This window comes from Dreissena polymorpha, chromosome 13 (genome assembly GCF_020536995.1).
Source record: "Dreissena polymorpha isolate Duluth1 chromosome 13, UMN_Dpol_1.0, whole genome shotgun sequence".
Taxonomy (NCBI): Eukaryota; Metazoa; Mollusca; class Bivalvia; order Myida; family Dreissenidae; genus Dreissena; species Dreissena polymorpha.
In genome coordinates this window covers 54,253,137-54,279,271 of record NC_068367.1, presented here as the reverse complement: position 1 = coordinate 54,279,271, position 26,135 = coordinate 54,253,137, and the positions used below count along the sequence as shown (strand labels likewise).

Sequence of the window (26,135 nt, the reverse complement as noted above, 5' to 3'; positions counted from 1 at the left end):
TTTAAACATCAATAATTTTGGTTAACATCAATATAATTCTATCTGAACATCAATATTTTACATATAAATTATAACGACTTTATGTCATCTTAAAGTGTTCAAAGGGTGTTTTCGAAAAAATGCTTTCAATTTGTATGCAGCGCCTTTAAATAAAAAACAACAACATAATGTTTACCTTGAAGGGCCTACTTTTATACCACCAGTTGAAGGATAAATGTTTGTCATTGCACTGATCGATGAAGTAATGAATCATTAACTACCAGTTTATCTTCTTTAAAGAAGTTTTGTAAGTGTACTTCTGAGAAATTTATAATGTGGAGTACACGATGTGATTAATATCAGTTTCTTTTGAAATTTTTGCATAGATGTTATCCCGTTGCATGCTGGGAAATTTGTTGTCTGCTAAAATGTTGTATGCTGAATTTCTAAAATTAGCATTTTCTTTGATTTTTTTTCAAAGAATACAATCAGAATAGCAAACAGTTTGGATCCTGATGAGACGCAACATTCTGTGGCGTCTCATCTGGATCCAAACTGTTTGCAAAGGCCTTCAAAATTCGGTTCCAGCACTGAAAGACTTATGAAGGAAAGTTTTCATTTGTGTCAAAAGTTCAAATTTATGGCAATAAATGTGTATATACTTAGCGATACTTCAATAATACATGTATTAACTCATGTCACATCTTTAGTGCATGCAAAAACAACCTGAAGGTTATGATTCACCAAAAATGTTGGGGACAAGTTTACATAAAAAATGCTGAACTTGATGTATTTTTATCTCAGATGTAAATGTTAGTGTAGATACATTCTTTTTTTCCTTTTGGAGTATACATATACTTAACTCTTTGCATGCTGGGAAATTTGTCGTCTGCTAAAATGTTGTCTGCTAAATTTCTAAAATTAGCATTTTCTTCGATTTTTTTTCAAAGAATACTATCAGAAAAGCAAACAGTTTGGATCCTGATGAGAAGCTACGTTCTGTGGCGTCTCATCTGGATCCAAACTGTTTGCACAGAGGCCTTCAAAATTCGGTTCCCGCACTGAAAGGGTTAAAATAAGTGGAGTATCATGGTGTGTATTTTTTGTGCAGCTCATGTACATGGTGCAATGACTAAAAGTAGGCTGTGATACATCATGAGACCGAGTTGTAAAAGTGTTTGATAGGAAGTTAAAGTTGTTATTGGTTTCATTAGGTTCATAGGATCTGAAAGAGATACACATTGTGTGGATACATGGAAAATTGAAGTGACTTTGAAAGAGATACACATTGTGTGGATACATGGAAAATTGAAGTGACTTTGTGCCAATTGGCTGTTAATACTACTTTACAGGCAGTTAAGTTCTTGTGTTCATTGTTTGACTAGACTGTTCCACTAACTTATGTAAGTTTAAAAAAAATTAGCTGTGTTTGTTCTTTCTTATAGAAAGACTTGGTGCCAAGTGTAGTTGATACTTAAAGGCACGATTTGTACAACTGAGAACAATTGTACATCACTTTTGACATTTCACATAAAAAAATTATGCGATAAACAAATTGTTAAGTTGTTAGTCATGAAACAATCAAATAGATTTTACAGATCAATAGATACCAGATTTTAAGATAACAGCATGCTTTCAATATGAAACAAGATAAAATAGCAGGCCCTTGTGATTATTTTCAGAAATGATGAGATTGCCTCCCCTGACGGTGCTCTTCAGAAGTCATTCAGCCATGGAGATGATGCCATTACCAAGGCCTACATTGGTTACCTGGCAACCAGACTCAACGACCTGCCAGAGTATGGGTCAGAAAACACAGCAACTAGTGAAGAACAACTGCAAAACCAGCATATGGGCCATTCAGATTCAAGGAGCAACTTTGACAATGCCCGCTCTGGGCATGCATGGGAAGAAGTTTCAAAGGTTGCCAGTGACAACCATAGCATCATTGTTGGCAGTGCACAAAGGGCAAGCAGGGTCAAGGAAGCCACAGACATGATTCAAGAAGCTCGTACAGCCCTTCTGAACATTCTGGAAAAAATGCCTGTTCGAGACGAGGTAAACATATAAGTTCAATGTCACAAACTACTTGGTAAAAAGTTGTGATAAAAAAGCGAAATCAGATATAGATGATGTGTCCGTTAATATTACTTAATTTGGCTGTCACTTGTCCTTTCAAATTCTATGTATTAAGTTCTGACAAATTTTGACAACAGTGATAAGCAAACAACATACAGATTTATAGTGTTGGGTAATTGATTTCTGCATCCCTACCTATATGGATGAGAATGATATGAAAAAAATGTCTATCAAAATCTACATCTGTGGCAATCTATAAATGTGTAAATCGCAATTTTTTAGTTTAGATAAATTTAGCATAGTTCATTTCAACAATTTATAATATGAAGGATATTTTTTACAAATTTTTACAAAAATATTCAGTCATATGTTTGTGGAATGATGAGAGGTTGACTTGATTAAAAAAATCACATGCTAAACTTGTTTTCTATATAATGTGACCATTATGAACACTTTTATTTTCAATTTGTAATATAGCTTTTTAAGCGTTTTCATTTGCTACTTTTTGTTTGACTGACCAATTGCCTTATGATTTTTTCCTGGAATGATGTTGCAAAGTCAAGTGACATCTTCAGAGGAAAGGAAAAGAACAACTTTATCATGACGTGTATCTCAACTTTCTTTCCTAATTTAAAAGCACTTCACTGTGCCAAAAAAGATCTAACCCTTATTGTCATTTCATAACATGATTTATTAAACTCGTGATATGATTAATTCGTATCATGATTTATTAAGCTCATGCAGGAAAAAAAATTGTAAGCTCATTGAATTTGTTTGATAAAATATGGTGAAAAATGACAACTCATGTAAGATCATATACAGATGTATGTACCATAAAGCTTTGTCAACTATTGCCATTGTCAACTATTGCCAGATCATATTATGTACCATAAAGCTTTGTCAACTATTGCCAGATCATATTATGTACCATAAAGCTTTGTCAACTATTGCCAGATCATATTATGTACCATAAAGCTTTGTCAACTATTGCCAGATCATATTATGTACCATAAAGCTTTGTCAACTATTGCCAGATCATATTATGTACCATAAAGCTATGTCCACTATTGCCAGATCATATTATGTACCAAAGCTTTGTGGGTGATCTTCACATGTTTAATAAGGTGAATTTATTACTCAAGGTTGTCATTAAAATTGGTTCATGGTGCAGTTAAGGACCTATCTAATGCATGGAGGGTAACACCTGCCAAAATGTTAGCAATGGGTTATTGATATCTGTTGAAACAGAGTTCCATAAATCATTGATAAAAGAGACTTAATCTAAAACACTGGAATGTTTTTAATTAAAGTGGCTTTCAAACAAAGGTAGCACACATGTAGAACATATTTATCATTACCTTGAAACCTGGTATGTTGAGGGTGCCCAAGTGGTTTAGCATTTTTTAAACCCCAACTAGTGGGGCAATATGGGAATAATTGTTCCAGCAATCACGTCTTTCAGTGGATCCATCTGTTGCCATCTGTCTGTATTGTAATACTTTAGTTTATTCTATATCCAATAAATTTGTCCAATGGGCATTCTTCATCATGAACCACATGACCGTGCAATATATTCAGGTATTGGATTCCAAAAGTCTGTATTTTTTCCATATTGGACAGTTGATTACAAGTGCAGTAAGCAATTGTTTTATAACAAGAGAAAAAGTATCCGAATGTACAATAATCGATTCACACGGGCACTTGTCTGGCAAATAGCATAGATGCAATTAAAGCATTTTAAAATCAAAATTAAGATTAAAATCAAACAAAGAGCTTAAGAAAGGGATATGGAATAAAAAGCTTATTAGACGTTTACACTGTACAATACGTGATATATTTGGACTCGCAGACAGTTTGAAGTCATATTGGACGAGCCTTTACTTCAAACTGTGTGCTTGTCCAAATATATCTCCTTATTGTACAGTGAAATGTCTAATAACCCATAATTCCTGTTCAAACCTTGATTAACCTGAAGGAAAAAATTTTTTTAGACTGGTTGCTCAAAACTTTTAATGGCCAGTTAAAAAGGTAACTGTCTGTAAACTTCAGACTTAAATAAAATTAATTTTAAAACAAATGTTACGATCAAACATTTTCAAATTATTATTTAGAATGTTTACACTGTTAAAACTTGTGATTAAAAATTGGAAACTTTGTCTTAGTGCTATTTTCTTCGGTTTCATCGTTAAACATTTTAGGACTCATTAATTGAGTTTGGGACTCATAAATTTTCCCTGGGACTCATAGTTTTCAAATATGCGAGTCCTGGGACTAATTGAAGTAAAATTCTAGATTAATAACAGAATAACTAAATATGAAAATCTGCTAAATTAATTGGCATGAATTTGTTGCTGAAAATGTCTCATTAATTATGTGTAACAGAAAATAAATTACTGATTCTGAGGTTTATGTCCATGAAATGCATTGAAATTTCATCTCATGAATTGGTTATGAACATGCTGTGCTCTGAGTAATAATTTATTTCTAACACCTGCTGATTAATTACATTAATTACTAATGACATTTTAATATGTTGTATCATGGATGCAGGAAATTTGTATGCGGTAAATAAACATAAATCATAAAAATCAGTTGACAGTGTGAAGACAGTTGCAGATGATTTTTCTGCTGTTCTTATTACCCTCCTACAAATTTGATTCTTTTTAATATGTGTTCATAGCAATGTCACTCAAAGAATAATGTCTGTGAGTAGCCACATTGACTGAATGGTGAAATGAAATGTCATTGCTGAGTCACATTGACTGGTTGAATGAAATGTCTTTGCTTAGCCACCTATCCTGATTAAATGAAATGTCTTTGCTTAACCAAATTGATTGGTTAAATGAAATGTCTTTGCTAACCACATTGCCTGGTTAAATAAAATTTTGTTGCTAAGCTACATTGCCTGGTGAAATGAACTGTCTTTGCTAAGCCACATTGCCTGGTTAAATAAAATGTCTTTGCTAAGCCACATTGCCTGGTTAAATAAAGTGTCTTTGCTAAGCCACATTGACTGGTGAAATGAGATGTCTTTGCTAAACAGCATTGACTTGTTAAATGAAATGTCTTTGCGAAGGCACATTGCCTGGTTAAATAAAATGTCTTTGCTAATCCATATTGCCTGCATAAATGAAATGTCTTTGGTACTGAGCCACATTGCCTGGTGAAATGAGATGTCTTTGCTTAGCCACATTGCCTGGTTAAATGAAATGTCTTTGTTAATCCACATTGCCTGGTTAAATGAAATGTCCATGCTTAGCCACATTGACTTTTCAAATGAAATGTCTTTGAGTAGCCATCTTAATCATTTAAAGGCCAACAAGTTGTGAAATATTGTTTGCTATTTTCCAGTTAGTCTAAAATACTTTATGTTTTAAAACTGTAACATCTTTGTGCAAAGATTTGAGAACAAGCAACAATAGTAGCCCCATTCATGAACATAGAGAGGCAATAAATTATAATGAATTCAAATATCATGCAGCCTTCAAGTGTATTTTAAAATGATGAGCCGTTTATTTCAAAGTACTGGTTATTTTAATATCATTTCATGAAATTAACAGAAAATTTATTACCTTTATGTACCGGTAAGACAAGGTAATAATTCTTCATTTCTGTGTGTTATCTCAGACAATTATTATATAACTTTGATCAAACTTTATTGAACTTTGTATTCATTTTCCCTACAAGCCGGACACGCGCATCCTTGTTTGGGCAGTCTGGTCCAATGATTTTCACTTTGATTATTAATATGAGGCGCGCTCTGTGAAAAATGGGTTTAATGCATATGTGTAAAGTGTCATCCCAGATTAGCCTGTGCAGTCCGCACAGGCTAATCAGGGACGACACTTTCTGCTTTTATGATATTTTTTGTTTCAAGAAAGTCTCTTATTAGCAAAAATCCAGTTTAGGCGGAAAGTGTCATCCCTGATTAGCCTGTGCGGACTGCACATGCTATAATGTGAGACAACACTTTCCGCACATGCACTAAAACCCCTTTTCACAGAGCGGGGCTTGTATGTTTCTGCCTGATATCTCTGACACTTATTAAATGAGTTTGGTTTACCCATTTATGCCTAGTGGACTCTCCCATCCTTCTAAATTGGATCAATTTATTTCCAAAATTAGGGATGTCTAAAATATTTATTTCTATATTTAGAATATTTCTTACAGAAATATCTTTCAGCAAACAGCGCAGACCCTGATGAGACACCGCATCATGCTGGGTCTCATCTGGGTCTACGCTGTTTGCCAAGGCCTTTTTTCAAGACGCTAGGCATAAATGATAGGCAACTTTCCTATTGGGTGGACAGCATCATTCTTTGGTCGTTCCAGTCCAATGATTTTTGAGAGAGTTAATGCCCATTGATAATAAATGGCTTTTTAAATGCATTTGTTTGTTTCAGCGCAAGATCACAGGAATTAATCAATGATCAGAATTTGATTAAAGTTTATATGCCATTTCTTTCAAGCGTGGACATGTTGATATTGTCAGTTTGTTGCGCACAAATGATTTTTCATCAATTAATTGCCCTTAAAATTGAATAATAATTCTTTGCCATGCTCAATCTCTGACACTTTTGATCCATATTGTATAACAGTTCATATGCAACAACCCTATTGGGTGGAAATGCATTTATTTTTTAATTGTTCCCCACCATTAATTTTCTGGCAGTTATTTTTAATGATCCGAATTTGAGTAATTATTACGCGCAGTTCCTACAGGGTGCACATGGTCATGTCGTTCTGCTCCAGTGGGTTTCCAGGAAGTTATTGACACTTGAATAATTAATTGTTTTCAATAATTTAACATAGCCAATAAACTAATTTCATTCTGATAGAAGTGGCTATTTAACCCATTTATGCCTAGCGTCCAGAAAAAAGGCCTTGGCAAACAGCGTAGACCCAGATGAGACGCTGCATGATGCGGTGTCTCATCAGGGTCTGCACTGTTTGCTTAAAGGAATTTCTGTAAGAAATATTCTAAAATATACTAGACATCCCATTTTTTTAAAAATAAATTGATCCAATTTAGAAGGATGAGACAATCCACTAGGCATAAATGGGTTAATGCTGTGATCGAGCTATCCAACCTTGTGATTTCATTTTACAGAATCAGTCTGCCTCAAAATGTTGTTTATGGGCTGATAAACAATGGTTAATAAAAAAAACATTTAAAGATATGCAATTTTCATTATAAGATTAATCAAGTACAAGTGCTTACTTCACATATAGCCTGAAACTATACAATAAATGATACACGTAATTAATTATATTCAAGTGTGCTGTAGTGTAGTGTAACCTGAAGCTAAATAAGCTAATCTGGGTGGAGATGGGAAATCTGTCTTAGTCAATGAGTCAGTTAACCTGTACCGCTTTCCTCCCACAGTGTTGTATCAAAACAGACCTTTAAACATGCATTCTAATTAAAGCATGTGTCAGAGTGTATATATCACGTTTAAGACCAAGTATTAAGAAAGCTGCTTATTTGACAAATTCAGCTTGATTACAAGGGTCCTGAAAAGCTGAAACATTTGTTTCCTCACATGAATGTTGACAGTTGTTTGATAAAGGCTTGATAATTAATATTTTACTTGATGACTTGAACAAAATTACTATGCAGTTTGGTTTTGTAAGATTTAAAAGGTTCTTGAGTTTAAAGATGAAGATAATTAACTAATACTTGGTAACCTCTACAAAATTTCATGGCAAGTTGGTTTTGTTTGATAATATGTTGCCCTGAAAGGTTTTATGTTGAGTTCTTCAAAGATGAATAATTTTTACTGAAGTCCACTGATGTTTGAATTTTGTTTCATCCTTTTCCAGTATTTTTGTTATTAAATTAAAGATATTTTGATCACTCAAATTCTTTATCTTGTGTGTGGGTTCTATAAATCACAAATTGATTACTCAAGTAAATATAAGATCAGTTATTGGATATTATTAGTCAAGAGAGTTTATTTTAAGTTTGCAATCAAAATTTGACTGAATACATGAGACACATAATTGCATGAAATTATAAGCAAATTTAAATAAGTAAGAAATAATGTACAGCCTATTTTTAGGGTCATAACTTCTGGCCTTTTGAAAATTCTTCAGATGGGGGATTTTGACATTTCAAACCTTTTCATAAGTCAGCATTTCTTGTTTAGCAATGGGGACTGTTTGGGTGATTTTTTGAAATTTTTGGATAAAATACAAATTGAAAGATAAAAGAAGGCTTAAAAAAAATAAGAGTTTTGTGTATTCCTTTTCTTGTAGCAACACTTCTCGTTTTGCAATTGGGACTGTTTTGGTGATTATTTGAAATTTGTCGGTAAAATACAAATTGAAAGATGATGGAAGGTTTAAATTTTTTTAGAGTTTTGTGTGTTCCTTTTCTTGTAGCAACACTTTCTGTACACCTCAATAAGCATGACAATATGGCCGATCACACAAAGTGAATTTGACACTTTCAAAAATGTTGTGGGGACTTCTTACTTGTTTTACTTGACTTGTCATGGAAAATGCTTCCTCATCATTTAACTCTTTCAGTGCTGGAACCGAATTTTGAAGGCCTTTGCAAACAGTTTGGATCCTGATGAGACGCCACAGAATGTGGCGTCTCATCAGGATTCAAACTGTTTGCTATTCTGATAGTATTCTTTGAAAAAAATCAAAGAAAATGCTAATTTTAGAAATTCAGCAGACGACATTTTAGCAGACGACAAATTTCCCAGCATGCAAAGGGTTAAGTACAAAGTCCATGGATGTAGATCTATCTAAGCATTTCAATCCTCAGCTGGGTCAAATGTGGGTCAGAAAGTGGTTGTCATTGCATGGTAATTTATAACTCAGGGGCTTTATTGTGAAAGAACCTATTTAGGTTAATTGCATAAAGAGCCAATGGCAGTCTGTAACCGTAAATGCTTGAACAATATAAGAAGGTGTGTGTATGCTAATTTGGTATGTTTAAGTGATCATGATTGTAATAGAACATGTTTATATTAAAAAAAGAAAGTTATTTGTTTCTACTTTCTCCCCCTACCCCAAACCCTATCATGCAAAAAATAGCGTAATGACATTTAAAAATATATATATATAAATAGGGTTGGTATATCCCTTTTCTGGCATTTCTAGTTTTGTTATAAAACCTATTGTCATATTTTACTAATTTTGTGATGATTCAAACATTGCACAAATTATTCTCCTTTTTTTGCACAATTTAAAATTCCGCTAGAAAAATCAAGAATGAATTAATGGCATAATGAAGACCATGGAGTCAATGGTGAGGCCCTGTCTTAAAGGGCTGATCTATTTATTCTTGGGATTTTCTGAGCTTGAAAATGTCAGGAAAATTAATTGCAATTTGAAGCCAGACAACATGTCCTAAAGTGTCATTAAATGACATTTCAAGCATGCACTGAACAAAAACTTGATGACGCAGGTCAGAATTAAACCTGATATGAACTTCCTTCCGCTTCTTTGGCACACATAATTGCCATTGGTTTCCAGTAAGTCTTAAGTGAGCTGTCTGCAATCTTCATAATTGATTGCTTCTCTTAATATGGAGTTTACCCAATATAAGGGTAAATAACTGTGTAATTGCCTCAGTAGGGTTAATTATGATCTGCAAATATGAACATGTCATGTTTTTGTATGAATTGATCATGTTTTATGACTGTCCTATCAGCTTGATATTTCAATATAAATATACAACAGTTTCACATACGACACCGTGGTAAAAGGGGAAATGGAAATAAAATAGTTTGACATAAAATATGTTTCATATTTCTAGCACTGGATTTATATTGTTTGAATTTGTTTACACTTTGCAGTGTTTAGCATGTTGACATAAAATCGCATATCATTGCTACCATTCATTTTGGATCTTGACTCAATAGGCCCAACATCCAATCCCAAGTTACCTACACGCAAAGTTTGAAAACAATACCTCTAATCTGAAGTTATCAAGCGGAAATCATATTTAGCTCACCTGCCCACCATTCCTTTTTAACGGGCATATACAAATTATGACCTATTATTCAATATGTAGGGGGCCCTTATTCACCAACCTTTTCTTAGACTTAAGAATAAAGAAACTCTTTAGACCAAAAAAACACGTCCACCATTTAAAAATGTACATGCTGCCACTAGGATTATCACAATTACCAAGTGGGTTACATGAAGTCAATTACCAAGTGGGTTACATGAAGTCAATTACCAAGTGGGTTACATGAAGTCAATTACCAAGTGGGTTACATGAAGTCAATTACCAAGTGGGTTACATGAAGTCAATTACCAAGTGGGTTACATGAAGTCAATTACCAAGTGGGTTACATGAAGTCAATTACCAAGTGGGTTACATGAAGTCAATTACCAAGTGGGTTACATGAAGTCAATTACCAAGTGGGTTACATGAAGAACCATGCATTTAGAGGTGGTCAATTGCAAGTTTGACTCAAAACTAAACAGCTCTTGAATACTCCACATTAACCCTTTGCATGCTGGGAAATTTGTCGTCTGCTTAAATGTCGTCTGCTGAATTTCTAAAATTAGCATTTTCTTTGATTTTTTTAAGGAATACTATCAGAATAGCAAACAGTTTGGATCCTGATGAGACGCCACATTCTGTGGCATCTCATCTGGATCCAAACTGTTTGCAAAGGCCTTTAAAATTCGGTTCCCGCACTGTAAGGGTTAAAGAATATTCTTTATTCTGGAAGACTGAAGTCTGAAAATGTTTAGTGAATACGGGCCCAGGTTGACTTCCCTACTGTGATTAAGATAATTCTTTAGCTCTAAGTCTTTGTTTAAACCTATTTATTTTGGTTACATTGCATTGAAAGCCTAAGGCTTATTTGTTTTCTTACAAGATATTTTCTAGCGAGGGACTGTTACTTAGTATCACTCCATTAAATATTGGGAACAGTTCTAGAATTGGTATCACACAAGTCTTGGTTTCTTTGATTTGCTTGATGCACATCATAGCCCCTGCACAACTTTGACTTTGATCTATTTGTCCTCTCATCAAAGCTTCACCAATGGATATCATGGCTCAAGTGTTACTAGTATTCATATTAATCAAAAGTTTTACATGTGACGTTTCAATCCAAGAATGAGAAATTCTTCGTTCTTGGGAATTTATTTTAAGCTATTTCTCTTATATATGATTAAATGACTACATATCAATATACTTGCATACATAATAATGATTCTGCATAATTCTAACTATGGACTGCCACTATTTGCTCTAAGGACTTGGCCTAGTCCAGAGCAAATAAAATCAACAAAGAGGACCATAACGCTACCTTAAAGGGATCTTTTCACGCTTTGGTAAATTGACAAAATTGACAAAAGTTGTTTCAGATTCGCAAATTTTCGTTTTAGTTATGATATTTGTGAGGAAACAGTAATACTGAACATTTACCGTGGTCTAATATAGCCATTATATGCATCTTTTGACGATTTTAAAACCTAAAAATTATAAAGCGTTGCAACGCGAAACGATTGAATAATTTGGAGAGTTCTGTTTTTGTCGTTAAATTTTGTGAAACTACGAAGATTGCTTATATAAGGTATAAAATACGTCAAGTATGTGTACTCGGCGGAATAGCTCAGTAGGCTAATGCGTTTTTACTTCAGGACTCTGGCAGGACTCCAGGGGTCACTGGTTCGAAACCTGGTCCGGGCAATGTTCTTTTCCTTTTTTTAATTTTATTCTCGATTTTTTACTGGAGCTTTTACGATCCAATGTTTACATTTATCGATATAAAGCATTTAATGAATAAGTTAAAAAATGCCAAAATCTGTGAAAAGGCCCCTTTAAGATTGAAAAGGCCTATCTTACACATGTTAATGATCAAATAGCCTCTATTGTTACTTTAGTAATGATTAGACCTTGGTTGGTCACATTATTTTAGGCTTCTTGCTTATTGGTTGTTTCTCTTTTGTTTCAGGCAGAGGTTTTGCAGGCAGCCCAGGCATTGGCCGTTGTCACCCACATACCGGAACAGGTAAGCTTGTTTTCTGACCAATCAGAGCTGAGTAGAATTCAACTCCTTCAATCTTAAACTTGAAGACCAAGATCTGTAGTCCAGGGCAACTTTCTGTGATTGACAGGAGGCATTAGTTTCACAACTAAATTTAATTATCAGAGATGAATGCATCTGGTTTTGCAAGGTGCAAGGTGTTGTGCATGTCATTACAAATAATTGTTTAATTATTGTTAATCAATCAGATGAAAGGAGGGCATTATAGCCAACACACCACTGTTGCCATGTTGCATGTTTTGACCTTTTGACCATTTTTAGTTCAGTGACCTTGATCATGTGACAGCTTAATGTGATCACATTACTTGTTATGTAAGAGTCACACCCTTACCATTAGTATAACATTTCTGGGACTTTATTTCACCAGTGATTATAAAAGTTATGTTTAAGTTTGTAATGCTTATACCTTTTCTGCACAGAAGCAATTTGAAACAGACTGTCGAACCAGCATAAAACCTGAACAGACTGTGATTAACTGCCTGGCCGTCCAACTTTAATGCTGTTTGCTGCTCATCAGTACCTTAGAATTGAAATAAAGCCTCTTAAAGTTGAAGCTATTTAAGAAAGGTCTTAAATTAAATTTATTTTCTAAGAGACTGACAAAAGCATCAGTGTCAGTCTCAGTGGTAAAGGGTTAAAGTGATGATTAGACGGATTAGTTCATATGGCAAGAATTTGGGTTGAAATGCAATCCTCAAAATGTAGACGACATGCAAAAACTTCTGCAGGAGAGCAACAGATATTTCCTTTGGGGAATGTGAAATCTTGTCTTTTGCCAATCAGACATTCATGCTGCATGAAGCTTTACTTGTAAATTATTCATCATGTGACAACACTTCTGCGTATTAGATTTCAAGACTTCTGGTTAAAGCATACCTAGTCCAATCAGAAGAGAAGCATTCTACATGTTCAAGAATATAATCAACAGTGTAAATGCAACAGTGTTCATAAGTGGCTCAATTTAAAGGAGAATATTCTCTTAGAGAATTGTAATTGTTAGACATAGAGTAACGTCCAAACTTATATTTTATACCTTGCTGGTGACCAAATTTTTTTTTAATTAAACCCTGCTCATGAATTGCACATTGCTTGTTGGGTGGTTATTAAAAAGCTGCATTTCCATATAAGTTTGAAGTGGCTGCCAGATGCAGGTACAATTCTTTTCAATTACCAAATCGGAAGAGCACTTGTTGTTGGTATTGCCACATCAATTTGTTTCCAGGGTAAATGGTGTGGTTTTAATGACCCATCATGCAGCCGAGATTGAATGCAATCTTTTGTCCTGCTTGACACGAGAGGGTTGCTCAGGGCATGCATGCTGGAGACTTGGCGGAGACTTTGTGGGACACACTGATGTTTTGGAGGTTAAATGTGAGAGATGTTATTGCCTGAGCTCAAGGATGTAGAGGAAGATGTTTTAGGTAGCTATGATTCAGTGAAATAAAAATGTGGATTGGTTTTGATTCGGTGTTACAGTTTACAGTTTATTCTTGTGTTTAAATTGTTTTCATGGGCAGTTAAGTGGGTAAATTGTTGTTATGAGAAGACATTGCAGCATATTTTATTTTTCGTGTATGAACTACTTTTTGTGTTCAAAAGTTATTCTTCGTGGAAGTGGGGTGATTTGAGTGCCAAAATGAGCGGAACAGCTTTCACCTTTTCACCGACATGTTTCAAATTATTTCAGTATTATTGTTGTATTTTTTGCTGTTTGTTGCCTGTATATCCTTGTATCTTTTTGTTTGCTGTTTTGGGAGGGGTTGGTGAATGACGTCAGACACAAGCTGAATTAGCCAGCTGCACATTTGTATAAGCTTGAGGTCATTACATGGGTCTTTTTCTCTTTAACACATTAGCATTTAGTTATTATCTTTAGGCAGCTTTCCAGTAGTGGATGAGAAATACTTCTATAAAATAAGATTTAAAAAAGAACCTTACTAAATTTTAAAAAAGCTTGTGACAAAAGCATAATGCAGAGTATGCCATTATGCATAAACATTAACTGCTTATTGCAGTATAAACTGTCAAAAACATCCAGGAACAAAAACACATGGTTGTATTGAATTATCTGTAACAATGAACTTTGCATATGCTGTTATGATGATTTAATATCACAGGAAGTTCCTGTCAGTTTAACTATTTTGTTGTTTCAGACTAAAGTAGTATTTTTGCACAGCATGTTTCTTAGAAACACACTATTCCCAAAATATACTTAGTATTTTGTTGTGACCTTGGGAAGTAAATTATGTGGGAAAACAAAGTTCAGAGAATTTGATTCAATACATTCACTCCAAGAAAACAATGCTAAGATATTTAATCTAGTGACTTACAGAAAAATGTGCATCATTTGCTTAGAAAATGTTTTGGGTTGGATTTAATATTCTCATTCTTCGTATTCCTTGAATGTATTGAATTCTTGAAGAAATCAATAATAATGATACATTTTTTTTAATTATAATGTTTATCACATCTGTCTTGATTTAAACTGTAAGATTTGCTATGGGATTATATTTGACAAAAAAAAAGGTATAAAAGTTTATTTTTTTATGCACCCCACATTACAGGATAATTGGGCCATTGCACATGACTAGTATAATTGAAGCTCTTAATTGCGGTTGCAAGGCAGATATAGTGGTAGTGACATTGAACCATAATTGAAGGTTTGTCCAAATAACTTGTACATGCAGGATCAATGTTGGTGTAACAGTGTAATTTGAGTGTCAAACTGATGTAACATCCATTTATGGTGAATCAGCTCTACAGCATTTCATTGTGAACATAAATGGCTTAACATTCCCCGAGGATAGATATGCCGGAGTTTAAATGGCAGTTGAGAACACAGTGGAATAATAGTGTCTTGTGAAATGCTTTAATTTTGATATTCTTAACATGTAATTACAATTCCCTGGGATGACATACTCTGTACCTGAGACAACTTCTTCAGACAATGGAAGAGTGTTTTTATTCACACTGATATTTAGTGGAGGTTTGGGAGCACTTTGAGTATTGCTATTCATCCTTGAAGTTTGGAGACATTACTTACATAGACATTTAAGGACTAGTGGGGAATAAAGAGTGATTATAGCGTGTAGGTACCAGTTTTCATGTCAAGTATTTTCATAATAAGCAGGTTAAAGTGACAAAGCAAACTGAAAAAAAAACAGTGATGAAGGGAAAAACTTTCAGTGTGGAATAAATCAATAAGTACTATGCTCTTTGTCAATGATAATAAACATTTGGAAATAAATTTTTTGTATTTTTCAGACTTTGGCGTGCAATTGATTAAACCTAATTTTAGGATAAGTTGATCATTTAGGGACTGGTAAAGTTGGTATATCGGTACATAGGTACAATACAATGATATAAATGCAAAATTATGATAGCCTTTAATAATTATTATGTACGTTTTTAAAAACATAGAACTGATCTTTTTTTCCTTAAATAAAGCCACATAACACATGTATCAAGTACAATAATTATATAAAATACAGAGAAGTCCAAATGTGTATAAGAACAGATTAGTCCAAATGTGGATAAGAACTGAGGAGTCTCAATGTGGATAAGAACAGAGAAGTCCAAATGTGGATAGGAACCAAGAAGTCCAAATGTGGATAAGAACAGATTAGTCCAAATGTGTATAAGAACAGATTAGTCCAAATGTGGATAAGAACAGAGTAGTCCGAATGTGGATAGGAACCAAGTAGTCCAAATGTGGATAGGAACCAAGTAGTCCAAATGTGGATAAGAACAGAGTAGTCCAAATGTGTATAAGAACCAAATAGTCTCAATGTGGAGAAGAACTGAGTAGTTCTAATGTGAATTTTCCCAATGTAGGATAAGGACTGAATTGTCCCTATTCCTTATTCTCATAGTATCTTAATGACTATTAAAACGATCTTTCTCATGATTTCTAGTTTTTATTTGTAAGTAGGTCATGTTTATTCAAGGCCGATATTATGATTACAAATACAGTAATTGTGTTAATTTGTTTTTGTTTTTTTAGTAGGTTTATCCAATGTTGTATTAGCAATTTTTTGTGAACAAAATTAATTTAAGAGAAACATGGACAAGAGTTTCTTTTTTCCATTAAGAAACTTATAGAAAAAGAACATGCCTATAGTAACAAATCTTAGCAACAAATCAGAAGGGCTGATATTATGAGAACCAGTGTACGTGATACAGATTACTACAGGGAGCTAGTCTAGCCAGTATTTTGTCAAAACAATGCCGATCTAAATGTATTTTTCGTTCTTATGTCCAAGAAAACACATTTTTCTATAGATTGACATATAACTCATGCGTGTTTTTGTATTTGTTCACTTCCAAAATGTGTATGTATTCATTAAGAGGGCCGATACTGCAGATAGACATGCTATATGGATAAGAACTGAGTTGTCCAAATTTGTGAAAAAACTGAGAAATCCAGCAATAAGCTTAACCCTTACAGTGCGGGAACCGGATTTTGAAGGCCTTTGCAAACAGTTTGGATCCAGATGAGACGCCACAGAACGTGGCGTCTCATCAGGATCCAAACTGTTTGCTATTCTGATAGTGTTCTTTGAAAAAAATCGAAGAAAATGCTAATTTTAGAAATTCAGCAGAAGACATTTTAGCAGACGACAAATTTCCCAGCATGCAAAGGGTTATAGATAAGAACTGAGTTGTCCCAATTTGTGAAAAAACTGAGAAATCCAGCAATAAGCTTAAAAGAGTTTTGAAATATGTTTGATCAGTTGCAGAATTCACATATCCTAAGATTGAGGATGTGTAATTCAAGCAGATAATGTCAATACAATAGTAACCTTATCAGTCTGTAAATGATGGTTGGATATTGATCAGACTTTGTATTCTAGTCTCAGTCAGTGGCTAATTGTGTTGGCCTAAGTCCATGTGGGCTATGGAAAACAAATCAGAAAAGAAGAAAACTGGTGGCCAAAGTTTGGGAATTCTTAGTGTGCATTTATTTTGTGAATGCTTTATAGAATCTATTGTGGGACAGAAACAAGGAAAATCATTTTTAGCTCGACTTTTATATATGAAATATATATAGTGGAGCTATCCTACTCACCCCGGCGTCGGCGTTTGCGTAAGCGTTAGCGTGCAAATGTTAAAGTTTTCGTGCTACTCCAATTATTTTCATTGTCCCTTGACATACTGCGTTCATATTTTGCATACTTGTTTACCAACATGACCCCAATTACCTATAAACAAGAGCAGAGAACTCTATCAAGCATTTTGTCATAATTATGGCCCCTTTTTCACTTAGAATATGCAGCAAATGTTAAAGTTTTCGTACATCCCCAATTATTTACTGTCCCTTGACATATTGCTTTCATATTTTGCATACTTGTTTACCAACATCACCCCAACCTTTAAACAAGAGTAGACAACTCTATATGAAGCATTTTGTCATAATTATTGCCCCTTTTATACTTAGAATATGCATATTATTGATAAATCTATGTTAAAGTTTTTTACTACACCAAATATCTGTCCTCGGACAGCTCTTGTTAAACTCTGTGATTAAATTACATACATAAAAATTATTATTGGGATGAAATATATCATTTTGTGCCTGTTCCTTTGCAGACACATTAAGTAACAAAGCACAGACATGCAAGCGTATGGATATTATGCTATTATAGGGACATACGATTTCTGCAAGTTACTATAATTTGGTTAACACAGGTCTGAAGCCTTGACTATTTTGGCTGCTATCGTGAGATCTAAATTGTCAACAAAAATCCATATTGGTATCAAGGGATTTCTCTCTGCATCTTACTTCTAAGTACTGAATTGTCATCACATTATATAGACCAAAACACAAGGGACTCTGGAAGTCTCAAAAATACATGGCAACAATTCGCCGGTCCTGGTTACTTTTTCACCACACCTCATAATTCTTAGACTTAAGTCTCGGAACAAGAAATATTGTTTGAATTGGTATATTCAAGAATTGCTTTAAATAAATAATAGTGAAACATGGCTTTAACTATCTCTTTGTGCAGCCATCTTTTAAAACATGAGTGAAACATGGCTTAAACTATCTCTTTGTGCATCCTTCTTTTTAAACACGAGTAAAGATATAACTTTAACTATCTCTTTGTGCAGCCGTCTTTTAAAACATGAGTGAAACATGGCTTAAACTATCTCTTTGTGCATCCTTCTTTTTAAACACGAGTAAAGATATAACTTTAACTATCTCTAATGTGCATCCTTCTTTTAAAACATGAGGGAAACAATTGGCTTAAACTATCTCTATGTGCATCCTTCTTTTAAAACACGAGTAAAAACATGGCTTTAACTATATATATGTGCATCCTTCTTTTAAAACAGAGAAACATGGCTTAAACTATCTCTATGTGCATCCTTCCTTTAAAACTTGGGTAGCCTATATATATATATTCAAATGCTGGATGTATTTTTCTTGGTTCCAGGTCTTAACCCTTTCAGTGCGGGAACCGAATTTTGAAGGTCTTTGCAAACAGTTTGGATCCAGATGAGACGCCACAGAACGTGGCGTCTCATCTGGATCCAAACTGTTTGCTATTCTGATAGTATTCTTTGAAAAAAATCGAAGAAAATGCGAATTTTAGAAATTCAGCAGACAACATTTTAGCAGACGACAAATTACCCAGCATGCAAAGGGTTAATTATTCCTAAGTCTAAGAATGGGTTGGTTACGAATGAAGAAGGGCCTCAATATGAACTGCCTCAAGCCAATCCATACGTCTGTGATTTGTTTTTCTTCAGGCCAAAGGCTCGTCATGCATTTTTATTCTCTTAAGGACATTGGAAATCTATCAGCCAATCTCCGGGCATATCTCAGCTTTCGAAGCCAGTGGTAAAGTCAATGTGGACGAGATGTTTTTGAGTGATATTTTCCCTGTCCCTGCCACTGCTTGCAAATGACATGAGGAGCTATGATTCAATCCATGTGGACTAAAATATGGTAGACTGAGGAATTGAGGACTGCAAAAACTGTGGCATTAACGAACTGAGGACTGCAAAAACTGTGGCGTTAGTGGGTTGAATGCAAACTAGGAAAGTTCCTATAAGATATGTCGGATTTTCTGTTTTGTTTTGTAAAACTTTAAAATAGTGTTTTTTTGTTTTATATTTTTATTTCTAAAGGCATTTTGAATTTAAGGAGACGAGGGTTTTAATCTTTAAATCTTTCAAAATACTGAATTTTTTGGAGCTATGAATGATGCCAGCCACTAACAAACACAGTTGGATAAATTTGAGATGGCTTAATTTAATTTATTTAATGAAAATGCACTGGATGTTTCAGTTTGTGTTCTTTGATGAGAGGTTTTATTGTGCAATATAGAGGTTGTTCTTGGATGGGACATGGCGTAAGCATTATTTATCTGTGATGTTCAGGAATGAGAAACAATGAAGGAAAATGTTCCTATTAACCATTAATAAAAATATCATGTGTAAATAAATTGGTTAATGTATTACATATATGGAAGTTAATTTGGCTGGAGTACTGTCGTGTTTATTTAGTGCCTTCTTGCATAAAATGGTTAAAAAAATTAATTCAGTAGCTGACGTTATTATAAATATTGAATGTTATATTATTTTGTAGAATTTTGTTTAAACCTTTTAAACCTTCGTTGAGGCTTTCAGGAATCTATTTACAAATAAAATTTCCTGTATCAGAACAATTAATATTGGATGTTTATAAACTTGTGTCACCTTAATTGCATGGTCATTTGGAGAAGTGTTGTTTGTCGAGTTGGATGACAGTCGGTGGCTGTTTTTTTTATGAATTCAATCATGTATTCAATGAAACAAATTGTGGTTCATTTAACTCCCACTCCAGTATCGACCAACTTTGCAAAGATGAAGCTTGCACGAATTATTAAATTTTCAATCCTGTAGGAATTGATTCTAATTTAATTCTTTGCCTTTCCAATATAACTAATGCAATTAATTTCTTTGTAATACCCTTGTTAGTGTGTATGATGGTATTCGTTCAAAAACAGATTCCTCTGTGATTTAATGCCTTGTCTAGCTATGTACAGTTGTATTGTTCAGTGTTGTTTGTGACTTTTCAAGGTGACCTTTGGGAAAGAAGAAACGAGTCTGTTTTCTTTGTAAATATGTAATGTTATGTGTAAATTGTACAACAATTCATTGCCTTTATACTGGATCAAGTGTATTGGACAGTGGAAGTGTCTAGAGTATTATGATTTCTGCATAATGGTGTAGTTTATAGGGTTTCTAACACACCAGTTTGGAGGTATTGAGTTTGATACTAACTTGGGGTGCATTCTGCTGGGCGCAGTGCAGTCAGTTAAAAATATCTTTCTCAAACAACACCAAGTATTAGTTATACTTAACCCTTTCTCACTTAACTATAGCAGTCTGTATAGGTCTTATGCTGTTAAACTGCTCCTCAGTATCTAAGGGTTAGAAATGAACCCTTTAAAACTTGAATCTAGTAAGAAAGGTCTACATTAAATTTAACTTTCTTACTGACTACAAATGCCTGAAAATACGTATCTAAGTGGTAAAGGGTTACGAAGCAGACCTAGAGTACATGTATGTCAATACCACTTAAGGCTTTCTACCCAAAATAAATTGGATCAATCTAATTTTGTTGTATAGTTAACTATTAAATTCTAATATTAAGCTTGATCTACTGATTTTGCATTTCCTTCAGAATTCTGTAAATTTTTTGGCCATCCATTATAAGGTGCAAGTGAACCTTTATTTACATGAAACATATTTGATGAGATTGTGTAAGGAATCAATATTGTAAACTAAGAGCCTGGTAATGGACTCTTTTTGCTTGAAATTAATTACAAAATAAATCCAGTCACTCTCAGCATGATTGATTTTCACTCACTCCCTGAAAATGCATGATCAATGCCTTGGAAAATGCCGGAAATTGCCATGTTTTGCTGGAATAAGCTCATGAAAACTGTGGGAGGAAAAAAGCGCTTTGAAAGGTTAATAGAACTTCAATCAATAAGAAGAGCAGAAAACTTCATGTAGAATTCTTCATGTTTTCACTCCTACAGGGACCATATACATTTCAACATATCCCATTTATTTGTATTGGTTATTCTCGTACTTCGATTTTGCGTTGATATCTCTAAATTAGTATTTAAAAGTTTGGTTAACAGTTTCACTTCACATTGCTATATTTTTTATTTGGGTTTATTATCATTGACGTCCTTCCGTGGGATTTTCATGCTAATAAACGATCAAAATGGCTTGAATCTGTTCCTGAGGGTGTAATGCATAATGCTTGAATGATTTAATGTGAACCTCCATTGTTTTAGGCTGTATTATATATGCAAATATATCATAAATCTGAATGTAATTTGCATTTTTGTTGCCTGAAGGAAACCATGGGAATTCCGTGTTCATGATTTTAGTTTATATCCACACATTTAAACATTTATTGTGTACGGAAGATATTTTTCAAATAATTGAATCATTATTTTGAATAACAATGAGTTTGAAACTGAGTCATTAATACTATAATTCTTTGCTGGTTTTGGATGGGATTGGAAAAATATGTGGGGAAAGCAATGAGCAGTTGAATTTGGTTTTGTATGCATGAAAAACAATACCACATGTTATTTGGAAAACATTCCTGATTTTAATAGAAGAACACAATTTGATAGCTCGGGACCCAAAGATAAGAAACACTAGGTTATTATATATATAAATGGTCCACAAGCTGGTGCTTTATCAACAGGAATGGGCTTTTTAGCAGACTTCCTCTGTTTTAGAACTAAGATAGCTTCACAAATAGTCCTTTCTAAATCGAATGATTCTTGATAATAATCTCAAGTTTTTGTTAACTCAGCAAGTCAACCGGTGAATGTTTTCCTCCTAAAAGATATTTACATAAATCATGCATATACTTGATTGTTCTAGCAAAAAATTACGAAATAAATCCAATCACTTGAGGATGATAGATTTTTACTAACTGTAAAATGCAAGATTAATGCATTGCAAAAAACTGGATATTGCCCTGTTGTGCGAAAATAAACCCATGAAAACTGTGAGAGGTATTATTACTCGTATTATTTGTTAATGCCTTTTTTGTTTAATTTTCAGTTAAGTCTCGATGCTCTGGATAAAAGTTTACGAGTGCTGCGAAAGATCACGTCAACAGCCCGCTCCGTCTACGATGACTTGGTGCCATCCGGCGAGCTTGTGGCGCTGGTGGTGGGCGCGGTGTCGAGTGTTGTCACGGCAACCAACCTGCGGCACACTACGTCAAGTGAGCAGATGTTGGCAGTGTACCGAAGGATGATGTATGATGCACTGGCCTTGGCGGAGGATATAGTACAGGTATGTTGCAGGGCTACTATTTCCATTGGCGAAAGTTTTCAAAAATTGGCGATACAATCTTTCACTTTGCAAAAATCACGGCTCTTCTTTACAATGTATGTTTATTTTATCATGACCACAGATTTAAACTCGACATTCACCCAAGAACTAAAGTGGTGATAAAGTTTTAAACAAGCTAAAATTCGTGGCAGAAGAACATTTAAACGCAGCAAGAGCCCTGTGTTGGATTAACCCATTAATGCCTAGCGTCTAGAAAAAAGGCCTTGGCAAACAGCGAAGACCCAGATGAGACGCTGCATAATTCGGCGTCTCATCAGTGTCTGTGAAATGTTCTAAATATTGAAATCAATATACCAGAAATCCCTAATTTTGGAAATAGATTTATCCAATTTAGAAGAATGGGAGAGTCCACTAGGCATAAAATGGGTTAAACCCAGCGAGAGCCCTATGTTGGATTTATGTTGTTGGCCAAAACTGCTCAGATCAAATAAGCTTCTTGTTTGACCTAGGGGTGGGATTTAGCTAGCAAAACTACATTTTCATGAATAATTAATTAGGCATTAAAAAGGCATTTACTTTGTTTCTGGTCAAAGTCTGCAGTGACATCAACAATTCAGAAAACACTCCTTATTTCTGTATTATAACACATGTGGAGATTTCGACCTTTGTTGTACTTATGCATGTATGCATGCTTATAATTATTTGTCTTCATTATTGGGCATATTGTTTAACAGTTCTTCAGTTATAAAATGGTGATCAATTAAGAAGCTATACTTTCCCTGGGCAAATTCAGTTGAGCTATGCGGTGAACACGCACAACATACATAATTATGTGCTTTTTAGACTAAATTACAACAGCCCTACTAGAACAAGTGGTTGTTGGTGTATCACTCCTAGAAACAACAATTCTTTGGCTTGGACTTAAAGATTTACAAAACTTCATATTTATGTTTGTCCCTTAGTTCTGGTTTAAGTAATTTCTCTTTGTTATGTTAAGTAATGTGAAGCTAATATTGATCTGGAACAGTTTTCAAAGAGTATTGTGTTAAACCTTTACCACTTAGATATGTATTTTTACACATTTGTTGTCCCTTAGAAAGTAATTTAAGACCTTTCTTAAAAAATTCCAGTTTTAAAGGCTTCATTTCCAACCCTTAGATACTCGCGATGAGCGGCAAACAGCATAAACCTGAACAGACTGTGAGTTACTCGCAGGCTGTTCTGGTTTTATGCTGTTTACATAATTATAGCCATTTTCACTTTGCTTTTGAGTGTTAAAGGGTGAAGAAACCTACCTAAGTTGAGCAACTGTAAAGTACCCACAGTACCCACATTTATTTCTTTTCAGGGCACAGAGACATAAGATTGTAGATTGTTATGTTAAAATTAATAAAAATGAAATGTTAGATCAATTTTACGTAATTTTATTCCAGACAGAAATGCGGTATCAGGTTACCTCGGAGGAGCCCATCTTGTCAGTTGCCCAGGACTACGCCATCATGGCCGCCCAGCATTCCACAGCGTCGTCTGCCAACGGAACACTTTCTTTGGGACAGACCACCTTTCACCTTCCTCCTGACCTTAAATATGTCACAGAAAGAAGTTCGGAAGAGAGCAGTTCTACGGAAAATAGTCCCAGCCAGAGGTTAAAGGGTCAGATGGAGTCAACCAACGGAAGATGTTTTCGAAGTCATATGACCAGCTTTGAGAGCAATCCATTTCATGCTGGAGATGAAATTCAGGTATTTCCTATACCCAGAAAATACACAAGATTCTTAATTCAACATCTCACTGATATTAATACACAAAGTTCTTAAATATTTGCCAGTTTTTATGAAAGATCTGTTTCAGTATCAAATCAGCTTCATTCTGGCCTGACATTTTACCAATTTAAAGCCTTTTTTGTCAGCACCATCTATACCTTAACTTGGTGTATTGAGGCTTTAAAACCTGGTAGCAATAAGAATAAATCAGTTATCAAAATTATCACTAGCCCATAAGCCTAGCATTGGTAAATTTGGAATTATGATTACCAGGATTTCAAGATTTGAAATAGGTAGGATTGTAAAGTATTTTTCCTTAGAAAAATATATTTCATAATTGAACATGCTTGGCTAAACTAAAATGTTGATGCCTTATTATACAATGAAATAAGTACACCTTTTAAAACTAGCAACAGTTGCTGTAATCAGCTCATTATAAGGACGCGTTGAATAAAATATATTTAACAGGATTTTGTAAAACAATCCGCTCCCGGCATAATTCGTTGCATAATGAATGCAGAATCCATATGGAATGCACTGCGAGAACCCTTTGATAACCACACGCTCTGTAAACCTGGGCTCATAAATTATTTCAAGCTGTAAAGAGTAACTTTTGGTTAACCGACTCTGAATAGAGCTTTTGAATTTTGTGAACCTTAATTAGAGCTATAATGGTAATCTTGTGATCTGGTTTGACTCGTTACCCAACTGTTAATGAGTCTTCGCAAACGCTAGGACCAAATTGGTTGAATGACACTAAACAATGAGCATTACACGCAGATAATTAATTTTGACATGCAAAGGTGAGGTGAATGAAGGCCATTTTAGTTGGGTTGATTACACTCGTTACATTCCTTACTTTTCTTTTGACAACTAGTTTTCAAGTGATTGACAGTTCTCTAAAAACAGTGTTGTAGATATAATTTCATAAATATTGAGTTTTTTTAAAAGTATTTATATGGAAAAGAGAAAGGAGTTTCATTTGACTGTTTATTTCACGGATTGTTAATTAACCATTTATTGATTTTTGAAGGTAAGAACACTTCCATTTCTGAAAGGTTGTTTTCTATTATTAAGTAAGGCAAACAAATAAGGTCATCATAGCAGTCTGTATCTCATCTGGCAACGTATTATGGCTGATATGGCTTTGTAAATTGTTAATACATTTGTCTAATTCTTAACAAAGACAATCATTCAAACATTTGCAATTGAAAAAAAGTTTAGAATTCATAAGAGGTACATTTTGTGGTGAAAGTGGAATTGAAGTTGATGTAATGTATTGCTTCAAATGTGACGTTCCAATTTAAGATACCCACTTGTGTTTTCCTTCATCATGATATTACATGATTCAGGGGTTGATTTACATTCTATCATTTTCCCAAGCAATTTCCTGGTTCTCTAAAAGGTATTTAGCCATTGGCTGGCTTTTGAAGATATTGACAGGCAAAGTGATGATGCATTCTTCTTTTCTTAAATGCCTTGAAAGGCATATTGTGGCTATACTCTGAGTTGTCAGGATTTCTCTGATCACACTCCTTTTCCCTCACTTACTGTAAGGTATTAATAATTCATTTTCAAAGTATTCTTGTCAATTGGAAAAAGAAGTGAAAAAAGCTATAAGTATCTCTTAAGAAGTAATTGTTTTCAGGAGCTTATTCTATAATTATTTCCTAGGATAATGTAAAGGGGAAAATGTTTGAGCAACCACCTTTCAAGCTTCTCATGCAGTGTGAATAATATATTATTAGTTCTACCCCTCGAAATAAGGTTGATGTATTGAATTCAATCACTTTGCCTGTTTTCCGTGATAATTTAAAGTGTGTACATATGGAGCATAATGCAAACATATATATATATATATATATATATATATATATATATATATATATATATATATATATATATATATATATATATATATATATATATATATATATATATATACATATATATATTGCTTATG

The 26,135-nt window shown here is 34.1% G+C and overlaps 1 protein-coding gene across 1 annotated transcript in view; it reads left to right on the top strand.

Moving 5' to 3' along the window:
* The window catches only part of LOC127854677 (polycystic kidney disease 1-related protein-like), a 177,235-nt gene that overhangs the window by 105,910 nt on the left and 45,190 nt on the right, over positions 1-26,135 (top strand). Inside the window, exons 22-25 of the mRNA XM_052389738.1 lie at positions 1,662-2,037; positions 11,994-12,050; positions 22,173-22,409; positions 23,843-24,151. Of these exons, the coding sequence (XP_052245698.1) occupies positions 1,662-2,037; positions 11,994-12,050; positions 22,173-22,409; positions 23,843-24,151 (979 nt within the window). The remainder of the gene's footprint in view (positions 1-1,661; positions 2,038-11,993; positions 12,051-22,172; positions 22,410-23,842; positions 24,152-26,135) is intronic.